The 26455-nt window shown below is 43.9% G+C and overlaps 1 protein-coding gene across 6 annotated transcripts; it reads right to left on the bottom strand.

Annotated features, from left to right (window-relative positions):
• Positions 1 to 75: 75 nt before the first annotated feature.
• Positions 76 to 26455, bottom strand: ZNF333 (zinc finger protein 333). Of its 6 annotated transcripts, XM_084885933.1 has the most exons (11): positions 26347 to 26455; positions 24626 to 24686; positions 22061 to 22143; positions 19313 to 19429; positions 16871 to 16958; positions 12428 to 12516; positions 11670 to 11796; positions 10937 to 11032; positions 10342 to 10418; positions 8943 to 9843; positions 76 to 490 (listed from the first exon to the last, which is right to left on the bottom strand). In XM_084885933.1, the coding sequence occupies exons 2-11, from the start codon at positions 24633 to 24635 to the stop codon at positions 462 to 464; spliced, it is 1617 nt and encodes a 538-aa protein (XP_084742059.1). In that variant the 5' UTR covers positions 24636 to 24686; positions 26347 to 26455; the 3' UTR covers positions 76 to 461. The 6 variants fall into 6 exon arrangements, with proteins under 6 accessions (XP_084742059.1, XP_084742055.1, XP_084742056.1 ...); XM_084885929.1 differs by lacking the exon at positions 76 to 490 and having other exon boundaries at positions 5600 to 9843; XM_084885930.1 differs by lacking the exons at positions 76 to 490; positions 22061 to 22143 and having other exon boundaries at positions 5600 to 9843.

Genomic DNA, 26455 nt, shown 5'->3' with positions numbered 1-26455 from the left:
TTTCCATCGGTGAATTGTCCTGACATCCTTGTCAAAAGCAAATCATGATAAATATAAGATTTTATTTTTGTACACTTAACTCTCTTCCATCATCTATCTTGATTACTATAGTTTGTAGCAAGTTTGAAATTGGGGAATTGACTCCACAAATTTTTGTTTTTTTATCAGATTGTTTCAGCTGTTCTGGACCCTTTTAAGACCCATATAAATTTTAAGCTGTGCTTGTCATTTATGAGAAAAATTTCACTGAGATATTGATAAGCATTTTGTTGAATCTATAGATCAATGTGGAGGTTCTGCAATCTTAACTCGTAAGTCTTCTGATCCATGAACATGCAATATTTTTCCATTTCTTTAGGTTGTTTGACTTCTTTTGACAATCTTTAATAGTTTTCAGAGTACACATCTTGCACTTCTTAATACAGTATCATTTTTATCCCTTCCATCTCAGGAGAATGAAATTAACAACTACACCAGATGATCCTGTCTCCTGGAAAATAAGGAAAACACTGAACAGTCATCCTTTGGGCAAAGAATATAGAAAATACTTTTTGTGTCTGTTACAAGTAACTCTTCATGGCACCATTGTGGGAGAAAGTATACAGGAAATGTTTGACATTCATTTGCTAGAGAATTGGGGTCTTCTGGTCCACACAGTATGTGCAGCTCAATCCCAGCATAGTCAAGGAGCTAAGACCCAATTCCTCAGTTGTCTTGGGTTAAACCCTCCACTTCAACCTGTTTTTCTACAAAAAATGTTCCTCAAGTTAAATATATATAAACAAGGAAAATCATCATCAAATGTCTATCTTAAAACAACATAAAATAGTAATGTTCAAATACCTGTATTTGGCCTCCCTACCTACATGCCTTGACTTCATTCTTGGTTTCTAAAGACTTACTAATTTTTCATTTAAAAATATTTCTCTTACTCACCATGTGCTGCACACAGATCAAGACAAATCCAGTTCCTGATTTCACAAAGCTTATATGTAAAGAAAGTGTTAGAATAAAATCAATAGTTTCTTCATCCTTGCATTTTATAAATTTGAGTTTTATGCAAGGTGTGTATTGCTACAGTATATTGTGTAGTTATATTTATATATATTATTTCATATAGGCAAAACCCAATCCAGAGCAATTTCACCTGGAAGAAATTCCCTATGGATTTCCACAAACCATATTTGTAAAAATTTGAACATATGGGGAAATGCCTATAAATGACCATAACATTAAACATATCCATGAGTCCATAGTGATACCTAAAAATATCAGCTAATAATTTTAGAAGATGAGATAAAATTAGAAAATCATGATTTTGCAATATCAAGTAAATGGCCACTAAAACAAAATGTAAAAAGCTGTTGGAGGACAGGCTAGTCAGTCCCACACTGCCAAAAATACCACCTCATACGTTATTAATTACAGGGGCCAAAGTGTCATTTACAATAGGAAGATATGACAGTCACCATAAGACCTTAATGATCAGCTTACTTTTATCAATAGTGGGTAACCTAACATTATCTCCTGATAAGATGTGACTTTACAATATCTTATGTGTGTAAATAAAGAATTGTTGACAAATCAGTCTAACCAAAATCTAATCCAGCGTTTCAATCAAGGGTTGGGAAACTATAACATGCAGGCTAAATCCAGGCATCTGCCTGCTTTTATAAATAAACTTTGACTGGAACACGTCCACAGTCATGTGTTGATGGATTTTGTCTATGCCTCCTTTCATACTACAATGTCAGAGTTAAGATGTTGTGAAAGACACTGCAAAATCCCAAAGCCAAAGTACAATATTTACTCACTGGCCCACTGACTTGCTGGGACCTGTTCTTTCAGACACGAGTACTAGTATACATAAAATACATGAAACAGAATAACAAGTTAAATAACATCATGAGGAAACAAACAGCAAATCAAGAACATAGTGCATTCAACAAGCCATGTGATTTGGACTCTTCTAACGTCAGTAAACTTTAAAAAGAAAGTCAATATCATTTTAAGACTAATGCTATTTTAGAAAACAAAAAAAACGCAACATAACAATCAAATCCAATGTCAATCTAAGTGGTATTCTGATTCAAATACATAGCTATAAAAAATATTTTGGAAGCAATTAAAATAATTTGAATATATATATCAATTATTAAAATTATTAATAAATATCTAATCAGTATGTTATAATATAATAACTTTTAACAGCAAATATCATGTTCTCTTCTGTTACCCCAAAGTTGAGAAACCCCATTCTCCTAGAAAAGGGGCAATATGTATGAATATATGGGAAATTTCCAAAGAAAACAGAGGCCACAATTTAAAATTTCATTAACAACATACCTTTTCATTAACAACATACCTTTTCATTAACAAAATTTCACTAACAACATAATCAAAATCCAAAGACATAGAAAAAACTAACAAGCTTTACTACTTAAAGTTTCTGGATGATAAAGAACACCATTAATGAAGCCTAAAGACTACATAAAATATTTTAATGTTATTAAGAGATTAATCCATAATTTTTAAATTTCAATGATAAAAATGCTAAAAATATATTAGAAAGAGAAAATTATAGGTCATTAACAGAAAAAGATGCTAAGACATAGTCATCAAGAATACTGAAATTAATATAAGAAGCTAATATTGCAGGAATTAGAAAAATATAGTTGTATAACATTCAACATTAATTAGACCAGAGTGAAATGGATATTCTCATTAAGTACTAGGATAAATTAACATACACACTTACTATAATCAGCAATTTGTTACTAGCTATGAAAATTTAAGATGCACATATCCTAGGGCCCACAAATCCAACTTCTTTAAGTCTATCTTAGGGAAATGCTCTCATATTCATAGGAAGATATTTATTAGATGTTTCATGTAAATGTTACAAGAATGATCAATTGAAAAGTATGCAAGCAATAGAATGTACAACACCAAGAGTGAACCCTAATGCAAACTATGGACTTCTGGTGATTATGAAGCATCAATGTAGGCTCGTCAATTTTAATAAATGCATCAAACCAGGGAGTGATGATGGTAATGAGGGAGGCTATACATGTGTGGGGGCAAGAGTGGAAGGAAATTTGGTAAAACTTCCTCTTAACATTGCTATAAACCTAAAACTTCTCTAAAAAAAAAAAAAATTATTTTTAAAAAAATAGAGGGGTTAATTTCCAAAATATATAAAGTAATCTAATTTAAAAATGGGCAGAGGACCTGAATAGACACTTCTCCAAAGAGGACATACAAATGGCCAAGTAACATATGAAAAAATGTTCAATGTCACTAATCATCAGAGAGATGCAGATTAAAATGGCAATGAGATACCACCTCACACCTTCCTGAATAGCTACCATCAATAAATCAACAAACAAGTGCTGGAGAGAGTGTGGAGAAAAAGGAACCCTAGTACACTGCTGGTGGCTATGCAGATTGGTACAACTCCTTTGGAAAATAGTATGGAGTTTCCTCAAAATGGAACTGCCGTATGACCTAGTGACCCCACTTCTAGGAACACAGTTAAACCTTGTTTCTTGAAAATCTCCCATCTCAAACAATTCAGTTCTTGACCAAGTTGTTCACAGAAAAAATGTCTCAGTCATCACCCTAACCGGTTTGGCTCAGTGGATAGAGTGTTGACCTGTAGACTGAAAGGTCCAAGGTTCAATTCTAGTCAAGGATATGTACCTTGGTTGCAGGCACATCCCCAGTTGGAGGTATGCAAGAGGCAGCTGATTGATGTTTCTCTCTTTCCCTCTCCCTTCCTCTCTGTAAAAAAATCAATTATATATATATATTTTTAAGTCTCAGTCATCAACCAAAACTTCAGTTTTCCACCTGACAACTCTTTCATGCTGATACCTCAGTATAACAAAAGTGTCTCTCAGGCAGCAAACAAAGAAGAAAATGAATCTGTTGCTGGCGAAATGAAGGTTTGGCACAATTTTAAAAACCTAAAGAGGCCATCAAGAGTGCTGTTAAAAAATAAAAAAGAGTGCTAATGTTGTTAAGGGTGTAAAAGTACTGACAAAACAATAATCACAGGCAATTGAATAGGTAGAAAAACTGTTGTTTACTGGATAAAGGAAAAGTAACTAGCCAGTGATAGATTTCAGAAGCAGTGATATATGAAAAATTCCTTTGAAGCTAGTAGGGTGTGGTTTGATAAATTTAAGAAAATAAGTGTTTATTTTTAGATTAAATAGTACATTAGACATGTCCTATGTATAAGAAAGTTTAGTTGAAACCGGTTTTGCTCAGTGGATAGAGCGTCAGCCTGCGGACTGAAAGGTCCAGGGTTCAATTCCGGTCAAGGGCACGTATGTTGGTTGCGGGCACATCCCCAGTGGGGGTGTGCAAGAGGAGCTGGTTGATGTATCTCTCTCATCGAAGTTTCTAACTCTCTATCCCTCTCAATTCCTCTCTGTGTAAAATCAATAAAATATATATTTAAAAAAAAAAAAAGAAAGAAAGAAAGTTTAAAACAGGGAATCATTTGGGGGTCTGGAACATATTAATTCAATTTACATTATTTCTAATAGGGGAAAAAAAAAATGATTTGGTTTTCGAACAAATCACTTCTCAAACAGCCTTAGGTTTGAGAACCAAGTTTCCACTGGATATTCTAAGAAACACGAAACATTAATCAGAAAGAATGTATGCATCCCTATGTTCATAGCAGCACATTTACAATAGCTAAAATCTGGAAACAGCCCAAGTGCCCATCAGTAGACAAATGGACTACAAAGCTGTAGTACCTTTGCATCATGGAATACTATGCAGCATGGAGTAACCTGGAGAGTATCATGCTAAGTGAAATAAGCCAGTCAGAGAAAGACAAGTATCTCATGATCTGACTCATATGTGGAATCTAATTAACAACATAAACCAACAAACAAAATAGATCCAGAGACATGGAAGCATAGAACAGACTGTTGAATCTCAGAGGGAAGACAGGGGTGGGTAGGTGGGAATAGATCAACCAAAGAACTTGTATGCATATATGCATAACCCATGGACACAGACAATAGGGTAGTGAAGGCCTGGGGTGGGTGGTGGGGAAGGGCTAGAAGGGGTCAATGGGGGGAAACAGGGGATATGCCATATTTTCCCATGTATAAGACACTATTTTTTTCAGAATCATTAGATTGAAAGTAAGGGCTGTCTTATACACAGAAGTCAGCCAAGGAGGTAGCTGCACATGTGTAGTTGCCCAATACCTTATTAAACAGGCTTCCTCCAATCACAAGCTTTATTGTTACTGAGGTCAACTGATGCTGTAATTAGAGGAGGAGGTAGAGAGTGTGCAGATGCAATGGGGACCAGAGCATTCTGAGCCCATGAAGATGTCAAAAGATAAAAAGATAAATACCAGTAAGTGATTGTCTTACTCTGCAAAATTCAAACTGAATGTAATCAGCTATGTAAAAGAGCCTGGAAACAGGCTGCAGAGAGACAATTTGGACCTCCTCCCTCTGAGTGTATGGTCAGACAATGGAGAAAACAGGAAGAAAAAAAACTCTTTAAGATCAAAATAAATAAATAAATAAATAAATAAATAAATAAATAAATAAATAAAAGGCCTTAACAGGAAAACCAGCAAAATGTTTAAAATATTGATTTCTTAATTTGGGGTTGGAAAAGTGGGGGGCGTCTTATACATGGGGGCATCTTATACACTGAAAAATACAATATGTAATATTTCCAACAATATTTTTAATTAAAAAAATGAAACACTTTGCAGATACCAGAAAAAAAATTATCAAAAGTTTATTTGTTTCAAAATATATAAATTAAAACATGATAGAATTATAAGATTTATTCAGCAATCCACAATCATGGCGGGAGGGTTAAATTTATCTCTTTTAGCCAAAACCGGTTTGGCTCAGCGGTAGAGCGTCGGTCTGCGGACTGAAAGGTCCTGGGTTCGATTCCGGTCAAGAGCATGTACATTGGTTGCAGGCACATCCCCGGTGGGGGGTGTGCAGGAGGCAGCTGGTCGATGTTTCTCTCTCATCGACGTTTCTAGCTCTCTATCTCTCTCCCTTCCACTCTGTAAAAAATCAATAAAATATTTTTTTTTAAATAAAAAATAAATTATCTCTTTTAGTAAATGATAGATCAGAAACTGCTATGGACCAAATGTTTGTGTCCACCAACACTCATAGGTTAATGCCTTCCCCAGTGCGATGGAAGCTGGAGATGGGGCCTTTGGGAGATGATTAGATTATGGGAGTAGATCCTCTTGCATGGGATTAGTGCCCTTATGAAAGGGACAACAGAACTCCCTCAACCTTCTGTCATGTGAGTACAGAAAGAGAAGCTGGCCATCTGTGAACCAGGAAGCAGACGTCAAATTTGCCAGTCCTTGATCTTAGACTTCCAGGCTCCAGAAATGTGAGAAATAAATTTCTGTTGTTTATACTAGTAAGCCACCCAGCCTATAGTATTTGTTATAGCTGCCTGAACTAATTAAGACAAGAGACCAATCCTATATAATAAAGTGGTAATATGCAAATTGACCATCACTCCAACACACAAGATGGCCGCCCATGTGAACACAAGATGACCAGCAGGGGAGGACAGTTGTCGGCAATCAGGCCAGCAGGGGAGGGCAGTTGGGAGGGACCAGGCCTGCAAGGGAGGAGAGTTGGAGAGGAAGGGGGTGACTCAGGCCTTGTAGGGGAGGGGAGGTAGGGGGGACCAGGCCTGCAGGGGAGGGCAGTTGGGGGCAACCAGGACTGCAATGGCAAGGCAGTTGAGAGCGACCAGCCATCAGGGGAGAGCATTTAAGGGTGACTGAGCTGGCAGGGGAAGGCAGTTAGGGGTGACCGGGCATGCAGGGGAGGGACAAGGCCTGCAGGGAAGGGCAGTTGGGAGCGATCAGGCCAGCAGTGGAGAGCATTTAGGGGCAACCAGGCCTGCAGGGGAGCGTAGTTAGAGGTGACCAGGCCAGCAGGAGAGGGCAGTTGGGAGTGACCAGGCTTGCAGGGGATGGCCAGGCTGGCAAGGGAGAGAATTTAAGGGCAATTGGGCCAGCAGGGTAACAGTTAGGCATTGATCAGGCTGGCAAAGAAGTGGGTAGGGGGTGATCAGGCTGGCAGGCAAAAGCAGTTAGGGAAAATCAGGCAGGCAGACAGGCGAGTAGTTGGGAGCCAACACTTCTGGATTACAAATTGGAATGTCAGGATTGGGCCTAAATGGGCAGTCGGACATCCCTGGAAGGGTCCCAAATTGGAGAGGGTGCAGGCTGGGTTGTGGGACACACACCCCTGTGCATAAATTTCATGCACCAGGCCTCTAGTATCTACACTAATAAAAGAGAAAGATGCAAATTGACTGTACCTTTGCAACACCCACCAGCCAATCAGGAATATGCAAATTAACCCAACAAAGATGGCAGGTTAATTCGCATACACAGGCACCGAGTGGCAGGGGCAGGATGCTTGCATCATCACCATGGCGATGACACAGGTGTTCCACATCACCCCAGCCACTGAGGACCTCTGTGCAGCGTGGAAGGTGGAAAGGTGACAACAGGCAGGAGCAAAGGCAAAAAGGCAGCTCCAAGCCGGAGCAAAGGTGGCACCAGCAGCCAGGGGAAGAAAAGCCCATTCTTGCATGAATCTTCATGCATCAGGCCTCTAGTTTATTATAAATGTGCAGATTTTGAAACACAAATAGTAGGCTTCATTTAGTAGACTTATGTAGAACACGTTGATTTCAACCACCCATGAAGCACTTATAAAAACTGACCATATATTAAGTGCATCTGTTAGAAATTGTATTCAACTGTAATAAGCCCATCTCTACCTTCCCCTCTCCACCTCCCTCCTCAAAAAAGCCTATGTCACATACTAGTAAGAAGTGCATCTAACAAGAAATTCAGAAATAAATAGATTTGGGCTGATGCAGACACATAAAGATACCAACTGTGGAACCAGAATGTTTGTAACTTCTGGCCACTCTCTTTAGCCCATAGCTTTTATTCTCGTGGTCAGACAGCTCCTCTAGCACTGGACACCATGTCTGCTTGTGCAAAAGGCAGGTAGAGGGACCTGGCTAAATTAAACCACTCATTTCCAACCTCTTTCCCAGGAGTCACTCAGCGACTTCTCATACTAACCAAAACTGGGCGATGTGGCCTTCTCTAACTGCAAGGACTGAGAGATGGAGATTTTTTAATAGTGCACATTACCAATGTGAACAAAAAACTTAGGTTCTATTGTAAAGAAAAAAGGGCAATTTTGGGAGCCAACTATTAGGATATGCCATACTAGACCAAAAAGAAATCTCAACAAATACCTAAGATTCAGTAACCCAAAGACCACACAGTCTTCTCAGTGTAATTAAATTAGAAATCAACAATAAAAAGGCAACTAAGAAACACCCAGATATATGCAGGAACTTTCCAGAATGACAGACATGTTCTATATCTTGAATGGAGTGTTGGTTACATGTATATATACATCTGTCCAACTCATCTAACTCGTAAGATTTATGCATTCCATTACAAATAATTATACCGCTACAAAAACATAATCATGCACAGTTATTTAAAAATCTAATTACAAGTAAGTAATGTGTCAAAGATTTAATAAAGGAAACTAAAATAATATTTAGAATTAAACAAAAATTAAATTAGACATCAAAACATGTTACGAAGCTAAACGAGTACTATAAAAGATTAATATAGGCCCAAATGTTTATATTTTTACAAATTGGAAGTTAATTAGCAAGGGGCCTACCAAATGAGTGAGACACTGATAAAGGCAGGTTGCCATTCCTAACATTTTCTCTCCTGGTATGGATCCTTTTATGAATAGTAAGTGAAGAGCTATGCCTGAACGCTTTCTCACACTGATTACATTCATAGGGTTTTCCTGCAGTGTGTGTTCTCATGTGTACAATAAGGTGTGAAGACTGACCAAAGGCTCGCCCGCATTCCTGACAGACATAGGGCTTCTTGCCGGTATGGGTCCTTGCATGTTTCCTGAGGGATGAGGGCTCACTAAAGGCTCGCCCACACTCCTGGCATGCATAGGGTTTCTCTCCAGTGTGGGTTCGCATGTGACTCTTGAGGGTTGAGAGACGACTCAACACCTGCCCACAAGTAGTACACTCATAAAGTTTCTCCCCCGTGTGGATCCTCTTGTGAACATTCAGATGGGTGCTTGTCCGGAAAGGCTTTCCACACTGGTTACACTCATATGGTTTCTCTCTGGTGTGAGTTCGCAAATGAGTCTTCAGTGATGAATGTTCCCTGAAAGCTTTCCCACACTGACTGCATTCAAAGGGCTTCTCTCCAGAGTGAGTTCTCATATGGCTCCTCAGAGAAGATGGCTGATTGAAAGCTTTCCCACAGTCCTTACATTCATAGGGCTTTTCACCTGTGTGGTTTCTCTGGTGCAAAATCAGGTTAAAGTTCCTTGTGAAGGTTTTCCCACACTGACTACATTCAAAAGGTTTCTCTCCTGTGTGTGTTCTCATGTGGCGTCGCAGGTTCGAGGAGTACTTGAAGGAGTGCCTACATTCTTGGCATTCAAAGTACTTCTCTGAGGCATGGGTCTTCTCGTGCCTGGTGAGGTCAGAGCTGTATCTGAAGGATTTTTCACATTTGTTACATGCATAGGTTTTATCTCCACTGTGTTCACTATGGGTCTTCTCGTGCACTATTAGGTGAGTGGTCTGGAAGAAGGATTTCCCACTCTCTGGGCATTCATAGGGGTGGCCTCCAGCATGAATTCTCTCACACTGAAAAAGTTGTTTGATACTGTTAAAGGGTTCCCCAAGTTCATTATAGAGTTTTTCTCCATGCAGAGGTTGCTCCTGTCCATTGAGGAAAAGATGAAGACCGAATATTTCATTATAATCATCGACATTCTCCCTCAAGTAAATTGTGTGTAAAGTCAAGACATCGCTATAGCTGAAACTTTTACCATTTTCATGTGTCTGTACTATTTCTTACTCTAAGTTCTATCAAGTGGATGTAATACCACATCATTTTCATTACTTTCATGGGGTTTCTTAGATATAGACTTTTTCTGAATTGTTTAAGACTACAGTAAGTTTTAAATGCACCATGCCTGTGTCCCATTTAAGTACATGGTTAGTTGTGGAAATTCTAGGAAGATGCGTCTTAATCTATATTTCAAGTTTTCTCCCACTTCATCATGACATTCAGACTCTCTACCAAGAAACTGCTTTCTCCTGGGTGAGCACCCCTTGCCTTAAATCTCTCTCTAGCCTCTTGTGCTGTTTTTCTAACCAGCAGCAACTCCAGACTTCTTATTACAGAGGACCAAGAATAACTATTGTGTACCTTACCCTTTCTATGCCAATGGATGCAATCTTCACAAAAGTATCTTGGTTAAGAATTGATTCTTGGGGTTGAGGTTGAGGTTCTGAAATGAATTAAAGGAAAGAGGGAGAAATTAAATGTTCAGAGAAGGAAACTAGAATCAAGATGACCAAAAAAGTAAGCTAAGATAAGTAGATTCTTTTTTAAATACTGATCTTAAATATGAGAAGGAAGGGTGAAAAGGAGAAATGTATCAGAGAGCAAAGGAAAATTTTAAGGCATTTGGCTATGTGAGGATTCATGAAATCACAGAGAAAAGAATAGAAATGGTAGGTAATTTACTAAGGAAGTATTCTGTGATGTTGAGAGAAAGTATTAACAATGTACAGCAGGGAGGAACTGGATGAAATACACACGTGGAAATGCTAAATGTGAAGGAGGGCTACATCATTCTATGAAACCAGAGTACTGTATTTAAGATAATAAAAGGAAAAAACTCACTAAGAGAGCTCAATTAATAGCCTTCTCTGTCAAAGGCATTGAAAGTATGGCCCCTTCTGACACATTCCAAATTGAGCATTCATCTTACCATAACGCTCCCCTGATATGTCTGGCACTCACCTGTTCGGGCTCCTGGGACCATCTCTCTATCAGTGATCCACAGCTCTTCTCTTTGCTCCAAGTAGGAAAAGGTATTGAGTTTGCATAGTTGATCTCCTGCTTGTGGGGAAAGACAGACAGTGTGGGCAGACTACGCCTGCCATTAAACCGGGGCTGATATTCTGAAATAATTAGGGGCGCTGGAGACAGGAGCAGTGAAATGAGCATGCCTAAATGCTGATGGGCACAGCAGAGCTTTCACTAAGGAACAAGCTCCTTCACTGGATTCCCAAGGACACTGGGACATTCCAGGCCCCAAAACCTAGGGCCTAGCTCGGGGATGTACATATTTGAAAAGCCCAGAAGCAGCAGATAGATCTTCATTTCAATGGAGAGACTCTTAGACTATCTATATATATAAAAGACTAAGCAACCATCCGACCGTCCAGAAGCTATGATGTGCACTGACCACCAGGAGGCAGATGCTCAATGCAGGAGCATAAACCACAGGCATGGAAACATGGGACAGACTGATAAATCTCAGCAGGAAGGAGGGAGGTGGGGAGGAGAGGGAAGAGATTAACCAAAGGTCTTATATGCACACTAGAAGCCCAAAGTATGGATTCCTGCACTGCTGGGCTCCCTCAGCCTGGCCTTGTCTGTCTTTTCATCTCTCAGTTTCCAAACCAGCACAATTCCAGGAATCCATTCTTGCTGCATGAGCGTATGGATGAAGTGATGAGAGCAGCCTTACCCACAGAGGCCAGGTTCTTGAAGTTCTCTAGCATCACGTCTCTATACAGGCTTCTCTGTGCAGAGTCTAGAAACATCCATTCTTCTGGGGTGAAGAGCACAGTCACATCTGCAAAGGTGACTGGTTCCTAAAATGCACACCCATTCAGGCTCAGTCAGGGGCCACTTCTGCCAACACTTAAGAGGATGGTGGGGAGCTGGCAAGCCTGGGAACAGAGACACTGTGTGGAAGATTTTCAGATGGGGCTCTGAGGTACCTCAGAATCTGACCTTTGGCTTAGGCCTCAAAACTAGAATCCTCTCTCTACTCTTCCCTTCCTGAGGGATAGCACCCAGAGGCACAGTGCCAAAGGACCTCAACTTCATGACAGGACTTAGCTACTGACAATTAGCCAGGAAGCCCTTGCAGTTTTATTCCCCTTCAGTCCCCAGGTTCAGCAGACCTAAGCATGTGGCAGGCAAGAAAAAGGCAAGAGAGAAATATTTGCTCCAGGAGACCATGACGGTTAGGAGACAAGGACAGCTCACATCCTTGCTTTATTTTCCCTCCTGATGCTCAGCAGAACATGGCACTTAACAACCTGGGGAAGGGCTGACTGAGGGGGGGTGTTCATTGCCAGGGCCATCCCCCACCCACTGAGAGAAGCCCCATGCCTAGATGCCTGGAAGCCAGCCCTTTAGGGTCAGAAAGCTCCAGATAAGGAGAAGGAAATAAGGGGGTAAAGCATGAAAGAAGAGCAAGGTGCACTTCTTACTTACCTGTACACAGACAGACAGCACGCCAGGAACCACAGCCTCTTCCTCTGTGCTTTTCTCCTGTAGCCACACAGAGTCCTGAGCAAGCAGAGCTAGAGGAGAAGGGGAGGGCTATGAGGCCAAGTGAGCATATTCACAGGACCAGGGGCTGCCCACCCTGATTGTTAGTGATCACATGTGTACACACACCCATGCACACACTCATAGGGACATGCACCTTGCCCACACTCCCAGCCTCCTTCCCAGTTTTTTGTATAAGCTCCTCCTCCGTCTCGCCTCTGGCTAGCATCCCCATGTGGTAGACCTTCCTCTTCGCATCTCCCTCAGTACTCTCTGCCTCAGCTGGCAACCTGCCCCTCTACTTGGCCAGCTCTACTTGACAATGCTGACTCAATCTGAATTCCAGACCAGACACCCAACCAACGGCTCCAATCTCTCCACTTCCCTATCTGGGGGAACAAGAATGGAATATCCAGAATGAGCTGGAAAGCAGGGCTGTCGCCCCAGCAGGCAGCTCTAAGGAACAAGGATTATTCTCAGGCCTTGATCTTCCCCTGCTGGGTTGTGAACTTGTGTGGGACCCGTGATCCCTTTTTTTCTCTCCCGCTAGGAATGGAAATGTCTAAGCAGGCCTCATTTTTGTATTCTTTTTTTTTTTTAATAATTTTTTTAAATATATTTTATTGATTTTATACAGAGAGGAAGGGAGAGAGATAGAGAGCTAGAAACATCGATGAGAGAGAGTCATCGATCAGCTGCCTCCTGCACACCCCCTACTGGGGATATGCTCACAACCACGGTACATGCCCTTGACCGGAATTGAACCCAGGACCCTTCAGTCCCCAAGCCGACGCTCTATCCATTGAGCCAAACCAGTCCCGGCTCATTATTGTATTCTGAAAGCAGAGATCTCCTTTCTGGTTTCACAGGTTCACGGATGGAGAGAAGTCTGCCCCAGCTGGATCACACCCTAAATCCCACCCATATCTGATTTGGATGATTTACATGATAAAATGTGGGCCTTTTTTTCAGTTGATGAGATTTAGATGAAATTTGAGACTGCTGGAATGGGTAAAAATTGGAGACACCAATTTGTGGGAGCCAGAGGGCAGACTGTTTTGGGTTGGATTGTGTTCCCAAATAAAAGAGGAAGTTCTAACTCCCAGTAACTCAGGATGTGATTTCTTTTTAAAAATATATTTTATTGATTTTTTACAGAGAGGAAGGGAGAGAGATAGAGAGCTAGAAACGTCGATGAGAGAGAAACATGGACCCAGCTGCCTCTTGCACACCCCTCACCGGGGATGTGCCCGCAACCAATGTACATGCCCTTGACTGGAATCGAACCTGGGACCTTTCAGTCCGCAGACCGACTCTCTACCACTGAGCCAAACCGGCGTTGGACAGAATGTGATTTTATTTGAAAACTGGGTTTTTGCAGATGTAATTAGTCGAATGAAATTACAGTGGAGCAGAGTGAGCCCTTAGTCCAATAACTGGTATCTTTATAAGAGGAAAAGAGACACAGAAACAGGGACACATGAGGGGAGAAGACCATATGACAATGCAGGCAGAGATTGGATTGAGGCATCTACAAGCCAAGGAATACCAAGGATGCCAACAACCAGCAGAAACTAGGAGAGAGGCAAAGAAGAACCCTCCCCTCCAAATCTCATAGGAAGTATCACCCTGTGGACATCTTGATTTCTGTGCCTTTAGACATATGAGATATAAATTTGTTGTTTCATTCCCCCTGCACATGCACACACAACCACACACACACACACACACACACACACACACACAACACACACACACACACACACACACACAACACACAAAATGTGCTCACCACCTTCTTCTCAAAAGCTATTCCTGCTGAAACTGGTTTGGCTCAATGGATAGAGCGTCGGCTTGCGGACTGAAGGGTCCTGGGTTCAATTCCGGTCAAGGGCATGTACCTTGGTTGCGGGCACATCCCCAGTAGGGGGTGTGCAAGAGGCAGCTGATCGATGATTCTCTCTCATCGATGTTTCTAACTCTCTCTCTCCCTTCCTCTCTGTACAAAAAAATCAATAAAATATATATATTTTTTTAAAAAAGGCTATTCCTCCTTCAGTGTTCTCAATCTCAGGAAGTGACATTCCTGCCTCAGATGTGAAATCTCTCCCCTCTCTGACACTCTACAGACCCCAAAAACTAATCCCCCCCAAAATAAATCAGTAGTGACATCTCTACTTGAAGCACCCATCTCTCCCCAACTCCACCCACCCACTTCCTTTCCTCCTAACCCTGTCCTCACTGTGGCTAATGCCATATCATACCTTTCTTCCTCCTGGATCCACTTCAGGGGTCTTCAAACTACGGCCCGCGGGCCACATGCGGCCCGCAGAGGAGTCTGATCCGGCCCGCCAGGTTTTTTGGGCAGTGAGCGCAGCCGAGGTGTTACAGTAGGAATTAGTAGTTCATATAGTCCGGCCCTCCAGCTCTCTGAGGGACCGTGATCTGGCCCCCACTTTAAAAAGTTTGAGGACCCCTGATTCCCTCTTGACTTAGATGCCACAACCCTGTCCCCAACACAGCATCTGGCACATAAATGCTCTGGATCATCTGGTAAATGAATGTATATACTACTCATCAAATTGTCTCAACTTGACCTCCTATGTGTCTTAGAATGAATGTTCCATGCTTACCTACTGTGCAGATAAAAGTTAACACAGCAGGCTTGACGGTGCTTCTTAGCAAGGCCTGATGGCAAGGTTGGACCTTGGCTGGGGTCTGGAAACTTGGATTTCAAGAGGGTTCCCACGACTCTAACTGGTATGAGGAGTTAACTCTGCTTAAACAGTTTGTACAGTATAGTTTGTGCTGAATGCCTGCTTCCCTTCTATGTAGGTATGTTCTGGGCAGAGGGAGCCTACATGCCAGCCACTAGTAAAAACTCTGGGTGCTGAGTCTCTAATGAGCCTCCCTGGCAGACAACACTTCGAGCGAGTTGTCCCAGCTCATTGCAAGATATTAAGTACTTCCCATGTAATTCTGCTGGGAGACGAGCCTGGAAGCTTGTGCCTGGTTCCCTCCAGACTTCACCCCCTGCACCTTTCCCCTTGGCTGATTTTGCTTTGTATCCCTTCCCTGTGATAAACCATAAACTACGCTGTCCCCTATGAGACCTTCTAGTAAGTCACCAAACCTGGGAGTGGTCTTAGGGACACTCGCCCCAATCTAGGTTGCCATCATTCCATTCTTAACTGCCTGCATCCACCACTCACATCTTCCCTGAAGCCCATCATCATCCAGGTGCTGTGAGTTCTGTTAGAGCCACAGATGCACGGTACCACTCACCTAAATGCACCCGCCCCTCCTCTCAGTAGCCTTACAGTGTTTCCCAAACTTCTCTCATGAGAATCACCTGGTGGAGTTGTTAAAATACAGATTCCTGAATCCCAACTAAGAAGTACTAAACTAGAATTTTGGGGAACATATACGTAAAATTATACACTTAACGAGTGCTCTAAGACAGAGCTTAGGACATGAGCCAGAGTTCTGTTCCCACACTTCCAGGCCCTAAATGATCTGGAGCCCATTCACTCTGTCCACTCCCCTCTGCCCCTTCCACAGTCCTCCATGGGTCCCTGGGCGTACCAGGCTCTAAGGTAAGTAGTTTTACTGAAGCTGTTCCTAGGCCTGAAATCCTCTCTCCAAACAGCAAAATATCTGGCCAAACTGCTTGATACAGTAATTATGATGTGCTCCAGTGCTTATAATTAAAGTTAAGATGCTTTCTGTTCTCCAGAATTTTTTTCCCCAATCTCAGGAAATGTGTCTTTTACATAATTGTGTAGTAAAGAATGTAATCTCTCCTAAAGAGAGGTCTGGCCTTTTGCCACAACTGAGTGGGACCTGCTCTTTTTTTTTTTTTTTTTTTTTAATATATCAACTTTTTAATATCAATTATCTTACCTCACCTGAGGATATATTTAAGAGAGACAGAAACATTTGGTTGCTTCCCATAGATGTCCAGACTGGGGATCGAACCTGCAACCTTTTGACATACAGACCTCACCTGAGGATATATTTAAGAGAGACAGAAACATTTGGTTGCTTCCCATAGATGTCCAGACTGGGGATCGAACCTGCAACCTTTTGACATACAGGACAATGCTCAGTGGCTATATCAATTGTTTTATTATTGTACAATAGCTCTTTTGGTTAAAGAGCACTTTTGTTGTTGACACTAAGGCCTGCTCTTTCAAAACAGAAAGATCTGAAACCAAAAAAAAACAAAAACCTGAGAGCTGTGAAATGTCTTTCCCCTTGAACACACAGATAATGAGAGAGGCCCTTAAGTATTCTGCCTGCCATCAGAGGAAATGAAGGCTGGAGATGCAAGTTTTCACAGGACAGCCAGGCCCTCTGGCTGCAATTCCATGGGGACTCACTCACCAGAACCCTTGGCCGCCCAGGGGTCAGGAATGCCCAGTGCAGGCTCCAGCGTGGCCACCCCCTGAATCTGCACAGCCGCCTTCAGTCCCTGGACGGAGTGACAGGCATAGATCAGAGACACATGGTGATGGAAGGGAACCACTCACACCTGCTCACTGACTGAATTCTCATGACTGGTACTGATTTGGAGAACATAAGATGCTAGAGGCCTAGTGCACGAAATTCATGCGGGGGGGGGGAAAGGGGTGTCCCTCAGCCCGACCTGCACCCTCTCCAATCTGGGAGCCCTCTCTCAATCTGGGACTTCTGGCTCCTAACCCCTCACCTGCCTGCCTGCCCTAACCACTCTACCTGCCTGCCTGATCCCCCTAACTACCCTCCCCTGCCAGCCTGGTTGCCCCTATTAACTTTTTTTTTAAATCTTATCCCCTTCACACACAACTGTATTTGACTTCCTTATTGGCTTCTCCCTCTCACACAATTTTTCTCTCCTTTATGCAACACTTTTTCCTAATTACTCATCATTTATAAACTTTCTTTCCTCCTTATTTCCTACTTTTCTTCCATCATCCTTCTTCCCATCTTTCTCTTACCCTCCCTCCCTCCCAACATTCCTTCTTTTCTTTATCTTTACCCCTGTCCTCCCTCCCACCTTGATTTTTTTTTCTTCTTTTCCTCCCTCGGACCTGCTTTGCTCCCTCTCCCATTTCTTCTTCCCATTCTCCTTTTAAACTCTACCAGCTCCCCTTTAAAACTTTTCTTCCCTCCCCCTTTCTCTCTCATCTGACCTTTCCCATACATTCTTCTCCACTTACTTCCACTGTTTTAATATCTATCTATCTACCTGCCTAATTATTCACTATCATTTATCTTTTTTCTTTTCTGACTCCTACTTTTAAAATCTGTCCCCAGTACACAACTATACTTGATTTTCATAATAGCTCCTACAGTTCTCATACATCCTCTTTCCTTCTTTAACTCTGCGCTCAACTGACTCCTTGATAAAGTTCTTCTCTCCCTCCCTCCCTTCTTAAAGCTTCCATTGGGGGTGGAGGAGGTATGCACATTAACCCCCAGCCCAGGGCTCAGCCCAGCCAGGTGTTCGCCAACCCCTTTCCCCGGCCTCCCTACTGCTGTCCTGCTCCCAATCCCTGCCCAGGATGCCCAGCCCAGAGAGGGTGGCTGAGGCCCATGCAGCCCAGGTGCTGCTGCTGCTAACACGAAGCAGGAATGCCTCCGTCCAGAGAGCCTCGAACTGTCCACCACTCCGTCTGGGACCCGTGGGTGCCTCCCGGCCAATGGACTTCTCCATTCCTGTGTCTTTTTCTTATTCCCTTTCTATATTTGCTTCTCCTCTCAGTCTGTCTGCATACAGGCCCACCTTCCTCTCTCACTCCTTTCTTATTCCCTACTATCGTATCCTATCCTACCCCAGGCCTGATAACGGCCTGAGCAGAGGGCGGAGAAGCAGCCTGCTGATCCGGTCGTCATGTGACGCTGTAACAGATAATTTGCATATTTCTCTATTTTTAGCATAGATGAGGACATGCCCTGATTACCTGCCCAGATTTACCCAATTTGCAAGACAAGGCTAATCACTGTGTTAGAACTGCAACTCCAAGAAGGACAGAGAGAAGGGGCCCCAACGGAGGAGGCCTCCTCTGAGCAGCCTCCAGATGGGGGGAAACGCTGGAGCAAAGCTAGCAGCGGGTGTCAGCAGGTTGAGGGGTGGAGGGAGGGTGTGGCATGAACCCATGAAAATGAGGGGCGTTAGGAAGGAAGCCCTGTTGGGAGAAAGGATTTGAATGGTCTAACCTGGCCTGCAATTCTAAGGGATGCTGCTGGCCTCTATGCCCAGAGTGGGACAGTGGAAGCAGGAGTCTGTGAGAAGCAGTTCCCGGTGACTCCAGGAAGGATGGTAGCAGGGGGGACAGGAGAAGCAGTCAAAAGTAGGTTACAGCTTGGCGGAAAAGCTCGCAGGACGTGGTGGTGGATGGGAAGTAACTGCACAGGTCTCTGAGGGCAGGTGATGGGCAGGGGCAGGTGGGAGGCCTCTTCTCCTCAGGGAAGTGTCCCTTTCTGATACTCTCAGTCATCAGCCTGGACACTCCTAATCCAGCCCTTAGATCACAGGGCCCGCTCATGCCTGTAGGTTTCCTGGTGTTTGTGAGGGGGGAAGAGATTGGGAGGAAAAAAGGCTGGGCCAGACAAGGCAAGGTCAGAGCGCTAATCCCTGCCACCTGCCACCTTCGAGGTTTGCATCCATGCAGAAATGCTGGGGCCTGTTCAATTCTCACTAGAAGCTAAGCCAGGGCCTCCAGTTTGTGTTTCCAACTGCAGGCCGTAGGTGCCTTCTTCCCCTCTGGCCTCCTCATTTACAGAAATCCCGAACCCTGGCCTTACTGGCTGAGGCCCCCACAGCAAACCCCCTCCCAAGCTTACCGTGTGACCAGAAGGCCGAGGCGACTCCCAGAGAGCTGGCCGGTCCTCTGGAAGTGAAAGAATCCCCCTCTCTCCCATCATGGGTCGGATCTGCATCCTCAAATCAAGCCCCGGCCCCTAAGAAAAGAAGTGGAGAATGCTGATCAGGACAGAGACAGATGAGGCTTTCCTTCGCCTCGGATACCCCTGGTTTAGGAAGAGTGAAGTCAGAAATTGGGGCACATGGGTCTGGCAGTTTCGGACCGGATAACTCTTTTACTCCACTGAAGGCACCAGCCCCCACCAAGCATCTCCAAGGGCAGATCACGACAGACCTGACCCCTTCTGGTTTTGGGGGGGCCTGTCTGGAGGTGAAGCCACAAGCCCTCAGAGGCACTATAGGATGTTTGACCACAGAAAGGTTGGAAGCTCTTAATTCTGAGTATGAACCATGGTCTGTGTTTTCTTAGATCTTGGGTTGGCATTATTTGGCATCCACCAATCATAGGGCCAAATTATCAGCCCGTTGTTTACGTCTCCCAAGCCACCCAGAATCACCTACCTAGCCACTTCTTTTACAAACCAATACTCCCCCATCCTAAATCACCCACACAGGTGTCAGACAACCAGGTCCCCTAGAATTATTCAAACTCACCAGTCCTGTTATCCTGCACTGTGGAAACCCCAATAAAAGCTCTGACCTACCCTCTTCCCTCTCTCCCTCCTGCCTCCTGAGATGGTGGTCTATGGAGTTAAGCCCGGATTCAACTCCACACTCCAAATCCAACTTGACCACTTGTGGCTGATGCGTCTTAGAGGTGAACTGCTCACCTTCTCTACATGTGTCTGGAAGTGGATCTCCGCTGCTCACTCAGAACATCCTGTGATTGCCTACTTCCTGGGCTCAGATGCAGCAGGAGACCCCGCCTCTCCCACACTCAGTGCTCACTACTGAGCCGGACTGGAGTTCTGTGGGAGGTGCTGGAGCCCCATGCTGAGAGGAAAGAGCCACAGAAACCAGAGAGGCCCTGTCCATCGGGGCATCCTTCCTCTCCCACAGCCCACCTGCCAGTCCAAACATGGACACGGTGAGGGCCTGGAGATGCCGTCAGCAGCACATATCTGTTCATTCCTTCATTCAGCAAACATTGAGAGCTCTGTGACGCACAGAATGCTCTGTGAGGGGTTACTGCACCAGTCACAGCAGGTGAGGCCCCTGAAATCCGGCAGCTCCAATAACACATTTGCAGATCTCAAGTTCTCAAAAAGCACATGCCCTTTTCCAAGCAGCTACTGGAAGACATCCTCTACCTAAACAAGAATATAAGACAGGGCCGAAACAGGTTTGGCTCAATGGATAGAGCGTCGGTCTGTGGACTGAAGGGTCCCGGGTTTGATTCCGGTCAAGGGCATGTACATTGGTTGTGGGCACATCCCCAATAGGGGGCGTGCAATAGGCAGCTGATCGATGACTCTCATCGATGTCTCTAACTCTCTCTCTCCCTCCCGCTCTGTAAAAAAAAAATCAATAAAATATATTTTTTAAAAAAAAAAGAAAAAAGAAAGAAAAAGAAAAGAAAAGAAAAGAAAAAAGAACGTAAGACAGGGACATCGAGGACCTGAGGAGGAGGGGGTCTCAGTGGCCCTGGGGTCGGTTGCAAGCTGTGCAGGGTAAGGGTTTTGGCTGCCCCACAGCCCAAACCAGGCTATTTAGGGTGAGGCTCCCCATGCTTAGGGCACAGGAACAGGACAGAGGTCTCTACAACCCAGACCACGCCACCCTATCCCCTGGGCCAGCATCTGTGATGCACAGAGGTCAACACCATCCATAACAGAGGGAAAGGTGTGCAGACTGAGGGAACCCAGAGGTCTCACTGACTCTGCGACAAGCAGGCCCAGTCCAGGGTTGAAGCTGGGCTTTGTGTGTCCCTCTACCTGAACCCTAACCTTCAAAATTCCCAACAATGGGAACCCAAGTTTCAGAAGCTCCTGCAGTTTGAGAAAGCAGGAACTCAGAGCCATGGGTATCTTCTCATACACTGGAATGTACAAGCTTGTTCTGAAGGTTCTTCTCCACTTTGAAAAGGGCTTCTTTGCAGGTTGGGGTCTCAACTTGTCTCCTAAGCAGGGAGGGATCCCTGACAACTTTCCCACGCTCCTTATAACCAGTATGGCCCTCTCTCCTGTGGGGTCCCTTGTTCATGTCCAGGTATGGTTCCTCCAGAAGCCTTTCCCACCACAGTTACATCCTCAGGTGTCTTCTCTCCAGCAAAGTCCGCTCCTGACAAGGGGCGAAGGATGATGAAAAGCTCCCAGCACCTGCGCCGCACCCGGGGACGCTCCCAACAGAAGCCCGTGTTCAGCATTGGAGGAGGTGCTCCTTGTTCACACGGGTTGAGGTCTCCGAAGACACTGCAGGTTCCGCCACCAGGCTCTCTCGCATTCATCACAGCCTGTCTCTCTTGACGGTTGCAGATAAATCACATCTGACACAATCAATGTCTGACTCACACTGATGGAAATGTTGACTTGGAGGAACTGACTATGAAGAAAGAGTCTTGAGCGACAGGTGGATGTTCGCCCACTTTAATGAGTCATTGACTGTGTGAACGGTCATAGTCACAGCGTCCTCTCCAACACTGTGGGGGACACTCCTGGGGAAGTGCCCTGGCTCAAATGTCTCCCTGGCCCCAGGGTGCATTTCCAACCCACAAGTCCATCAACTTCTCCAAGGAGAGGGAACAAAGGATCACCTGCCACAACTCTTACCATTTGCAAATCATGAGATGAATTTTCCTCCAAAATATCCTGCATAGGAGTAGACTCTTTGGCTTTAGGTGGAGATTCCCAATCTAAAATGAATTGTAAAAAAAGAGAGAGAGAGAGAGAGAGAGAGAGAGAGAGAGAGAGAGAGAGAGAGAGAGAGAGAGAGAGAGAGAGAGAGACTTCATTCAGAAAGAAATAGTGGTGCAAAATTGACACAGAAAAAAATGTGTTGTTGTGGTTTTTTTTAATATGGACCCTAAACTTGGGGAGGTGCCGAAAGGAAAGAAGGCATCAGTGAGCAAAGTGAGTAGAGCTCTGTACAGAATTTGGAAGCGACAGGAACAAGGAGAAAATGAGAGGCTATTTTTTCAAGCAAAAGATTCCATGGAGAATGAGACTGATGTTGCCAAAAAGAATGTTATCAGACAAACAAGAAGCAATTAGACAACACATATAGAAATGTTTAACTTAAAGAGGAACTGGATAATCAATGTGGGTAAAGATGTGGAGAAATCAAAACCTTCATCCACCGCTAGCGGGAACATAGAATGGTGCACCTGTTCTTAGACAACAGTTTGACAGTTCCTCCAAAAGTTAAACATAGGGCCCTCACTGGTTTGGCTCAGTGGATAGTGTCAGCCTGTGGACTGGGACGGTCCCAGGTTCGATTCCAGTCAAGGGCATGTGCCTCAGTTGAGACACATCCCCAGTAGGGCGTGAGCAGGAGGCAGATGATAGATGTTTCTCCCTCATTGATGTTTCTAACTCTCTATCCCTTTCCCTTCCTCTCTGTAAAAAATCAATAAAATGTGTGGGGTTTTTTTAAAAAAAAAAAAAAAAAGGTTAAACATAGGGTTACCATATAACCCAGCAACTTCATTCCCAAGTATATACTGAAGAAAACTAAAGACATGTCCACATGAAATCTTGTACATAAATGTTCACAACAAAATATTCACATTGCCAAAAAGTATAAACAACCCACCAATACCTGATGTTTGTTACACATAAACAAAACGGGGTCCATCCATACAAGGGAAAGAATGATACATGCTACAACATGGATGAATCTCAAAAATGTTATACTGAGTGAAAGATGACATACCAAAGGTCACATGTTATATGATTATTTACATGAAATGTCCAGAACAGGCAAATCCATATAAATAGAAAGCAGCTCAATGGTTGCCAAGGACTGGAGGGAGGGGTCTGGGGAGTGACTGATAACAGGCATAAGGTTTCATTTTGAGATGATGGGAATGTTCTGGAGTACAGTAGTGGCGATAACACAATTTTGTAAATATACTTAAAAAAAAAAAAAAACAACACTGAGTTGCGCAGTTTAAAAGATTGCATCTTGTAGTTTGTGATGCAAAAAAAAATTTTCTCAAAAAAAAAAAAATGGAAAATATCTTTTTCTGAAACCAAAGAGCTAAAATGTAAAAACAGAAAAAAGCTCAAGCAACTTACCTGAGAAACCTCATACCAAATGGCCTATTTCCCCTAAAAATAGAGGGCCTTTAAAATGCTCTAAGACTGATACTTTCCAGGCACCAACCCCACAATAGGGTTGGTCACAAGATCTCTGCGCCCCCTGGCACTGACCTACACCCACAGCACAAAGACTGCCTCGGGTGCTGCCCTCAGCTCTTCTCTTGGCCCCACCTGGGGGCAAGCCCGGGTTTGCATGGTGGTGCCCCGCTCAGGCAGAAAGACACACATGCTGGCGGAGGGCTTGCAGAGGAAAACAAATGCTTCCCAACCAGCCTCCCAGCTGCCACATGGACTTCAGCTCATGACAATGAATGAGTACAAAGGCAGCAAAATGGTCGCTGAACCCAGGGCCCAAACCACCAACACACCCCTCTCTGGGGCTGAGGTTCTCTAAGGCCTCAAGCCCTAGGACAGTGGTCGGCAAACTTGTTTGTCAACAGAGCCAAATCAATGATTGAAATTTCTTTTGAGAGCCAGATTTTTTTAACTTAAACTATATAGGTAGGTATATTGTTATTAACTTACTTAGGGTACTCCTAAGCTGGCCTCTGCTAAAAACTCAAGGGGCCAAAGAGCCGCATGTGACTCTTGAGCCGCAGTTTGCCGACCACTGCCCTAGGCCAAAGTCAATGAGACCCGCACGAGACCCTGATCATGGAAAAAATTAAGTCAATGCAACAGATGCCGCTCTGTTATCCTGGGGAACCTAGTGAACAGTAAACACCACCAAGCCCATACCACATCTCTGTGGTCACGTGGCAGACACTTATGCCAGTGTCCTACAGCTGACCAGTATTCCAAATCTGCACAGGTTCCTCCGTGCAGTGCCCATGCCTGCACACACAGGCACACACAAAACTATAGCACCACGAAAATGACTTATAATGCCTGTTCGGGCAAATCAAATACATATCAACAACTGAACCTAAAAATCAAAATAAACGAACAGGAAATCTAATGAACAAAATAAACTGGTGAATAAAATAGACTCAGAGGCATGGAAGTATGGAACAGGCTGACGAACCTCAGAGGGAAGGGGGAGGAGGGCAAGAAGAGATTAACCAAAGATCTTACCTATGAACATAGATGGTATGGAGGTGAAGGCCTGGGGTGGTGGAAACCAGGTGGAGGGGGGCTATGGGGGAAAGAAAGGGAGACATCTGAAATACTCTCAAACTAAAGTTTTGGGGTTTTTTAATGACTGTTCATATAATACGATCCATAAGAGACTTCAGATGTCTTTAAGGAATGTTGATTCTCCCTAAAAAGGCATGGTGAGACATGTATTCTTTCTGAAAACAAACACCGCACTCATTAAATTGAAATCTGATGTTTAGTTTTCCTCCGGGCTTATTTTTTTCCTCATTTCTCAGTAGTGTGAACTTTAAACCTATTATTTAAAATAAAAATTTAAAAGAAGACACCCCATTTTATGGCCAACTCAATCTCAATTGTCATTACTAACAAAACTATGTCATCTTTTTCCTGGAGTCCCGGGTGTTTTGAAGCTTTGTGGTACTTGCAGGTTTGGGGTAACTGAGCCAAAGTAAAGAGGAATGAATCGCTTACTTTTCCTTGATAAGATTTGTGACATAACAGAAATAACTTTCCTTAAGACATCCTCACCTCACGGCAGGGGGGGGGGGGCGGGGGGAACACACACAAACTGATACAGTATTCACAAAGTCACAAATTAAAAGCCCAGCCGGGCCAAAACTGGTTTGGCTCAGTGGTAGAGCGTCGGTCTGCGGACTGAAAGGTCCCGGGTTCGATTCCGGTCAAGGGCATGTACCTTGGGTGTGCAGGAGGCAGCTGATCGATGTTTATCTCTCATCGGCGTTTCTAGCTATCTCTCTCCCTTCCTCTCTGTGGAAAATCAATAAAATATATTTTAAATAAATAAATAAATAAATAAATAAATAAATAAATAAAATAAAATAAAATAAAAGCCCAGCCGGGGTGGCTCATTGGTTGAGCATCAACCCATGAACCAGGAGGTCATGGTTCGATTCCCAGTCAGGGCACATGCCCAGGTTTCAGGCTCCATCCCAAGTGTGGGACATGTAGGAGTCAGCCGATAAATGATTCTTTCATCACTAATGTTTCTTTTCTCTCTCTCTCTCTCCCCCTCTCCCTTCCTCTGAAATCAATAAAAATATATTTAAAATTTTTTAAAGAAGAGATATGAAAGGGAAAGGCAACAAAAGCTAAGTGAACAGGTCCTAAATTTAAGAACTGTAAATCGTCAGTCACACACACACACACACACACACACACACACACACACAAAATCGTCATCTAGCTCATCCCGTGATAAAGGATGCATTCCATTTTTTAAAATGTACTCGACAAGTTATTCAAACCAATTTGTACATGTAGACTTAGACCAAACTTCCCCATTGCCGAGCTAGATAATATGAAATGTCACATTAGCCCTAACCGGTTTGGCTCAGTGGATAGAGTATCGGCTGTGGACTGAAGGGTCCCGGGTTCGATTCCGGTCAAGGGCATGTGCCTTGGTTGCATGTACCAGTAGGTGGTGTGCAAGAGGCAGCTGATCGGTGTTTCTAACTCTCTATCCCTCTCCCTTCCTCGCTATAAAAAAAAAATAAATCAATAAGAAATGTCACATTAAATAAAATGAGAATTGCTTATGCACCGTTATCGCATAAGGGCGATAGGGTAAGGCCCTATAGACCGGGGAGCCCAGCGCACTGGGGCTGGCCGGTGTCACCGTTCCCGAGCTGCAGGACCTGGACTGGACCTCGCGATTTTCCTCTTGGCAGACGAATTACCTGAGGACGAGGTCCCCGGCCGGACAAGCTGGGGACGCGGCTGCGAGTCCGAACTGTCCTCAATCCAACCCGGCCCTGAAGCAACCACGGGGCGGAAGCACCTCAGCCA

The sequence above is a fragment of the Pipistrellus hanaki genome (genome assembly GCF_964339955.1).
Source record: "Pipistrellus hanaki genome assembly, chromosome: 5".
Classification (NCBI taxonomy): Eukaryota; Metazoa; Chordata; class Mammalia; order Chiroptera; family Vespertilionidae; genus Pipistrellus; species Pipistrellus hanaki.
Note: the sequence above shows the minus strand (reverse complement) of the source record. Positions and strands in the feature narration are given on the sequence as shown.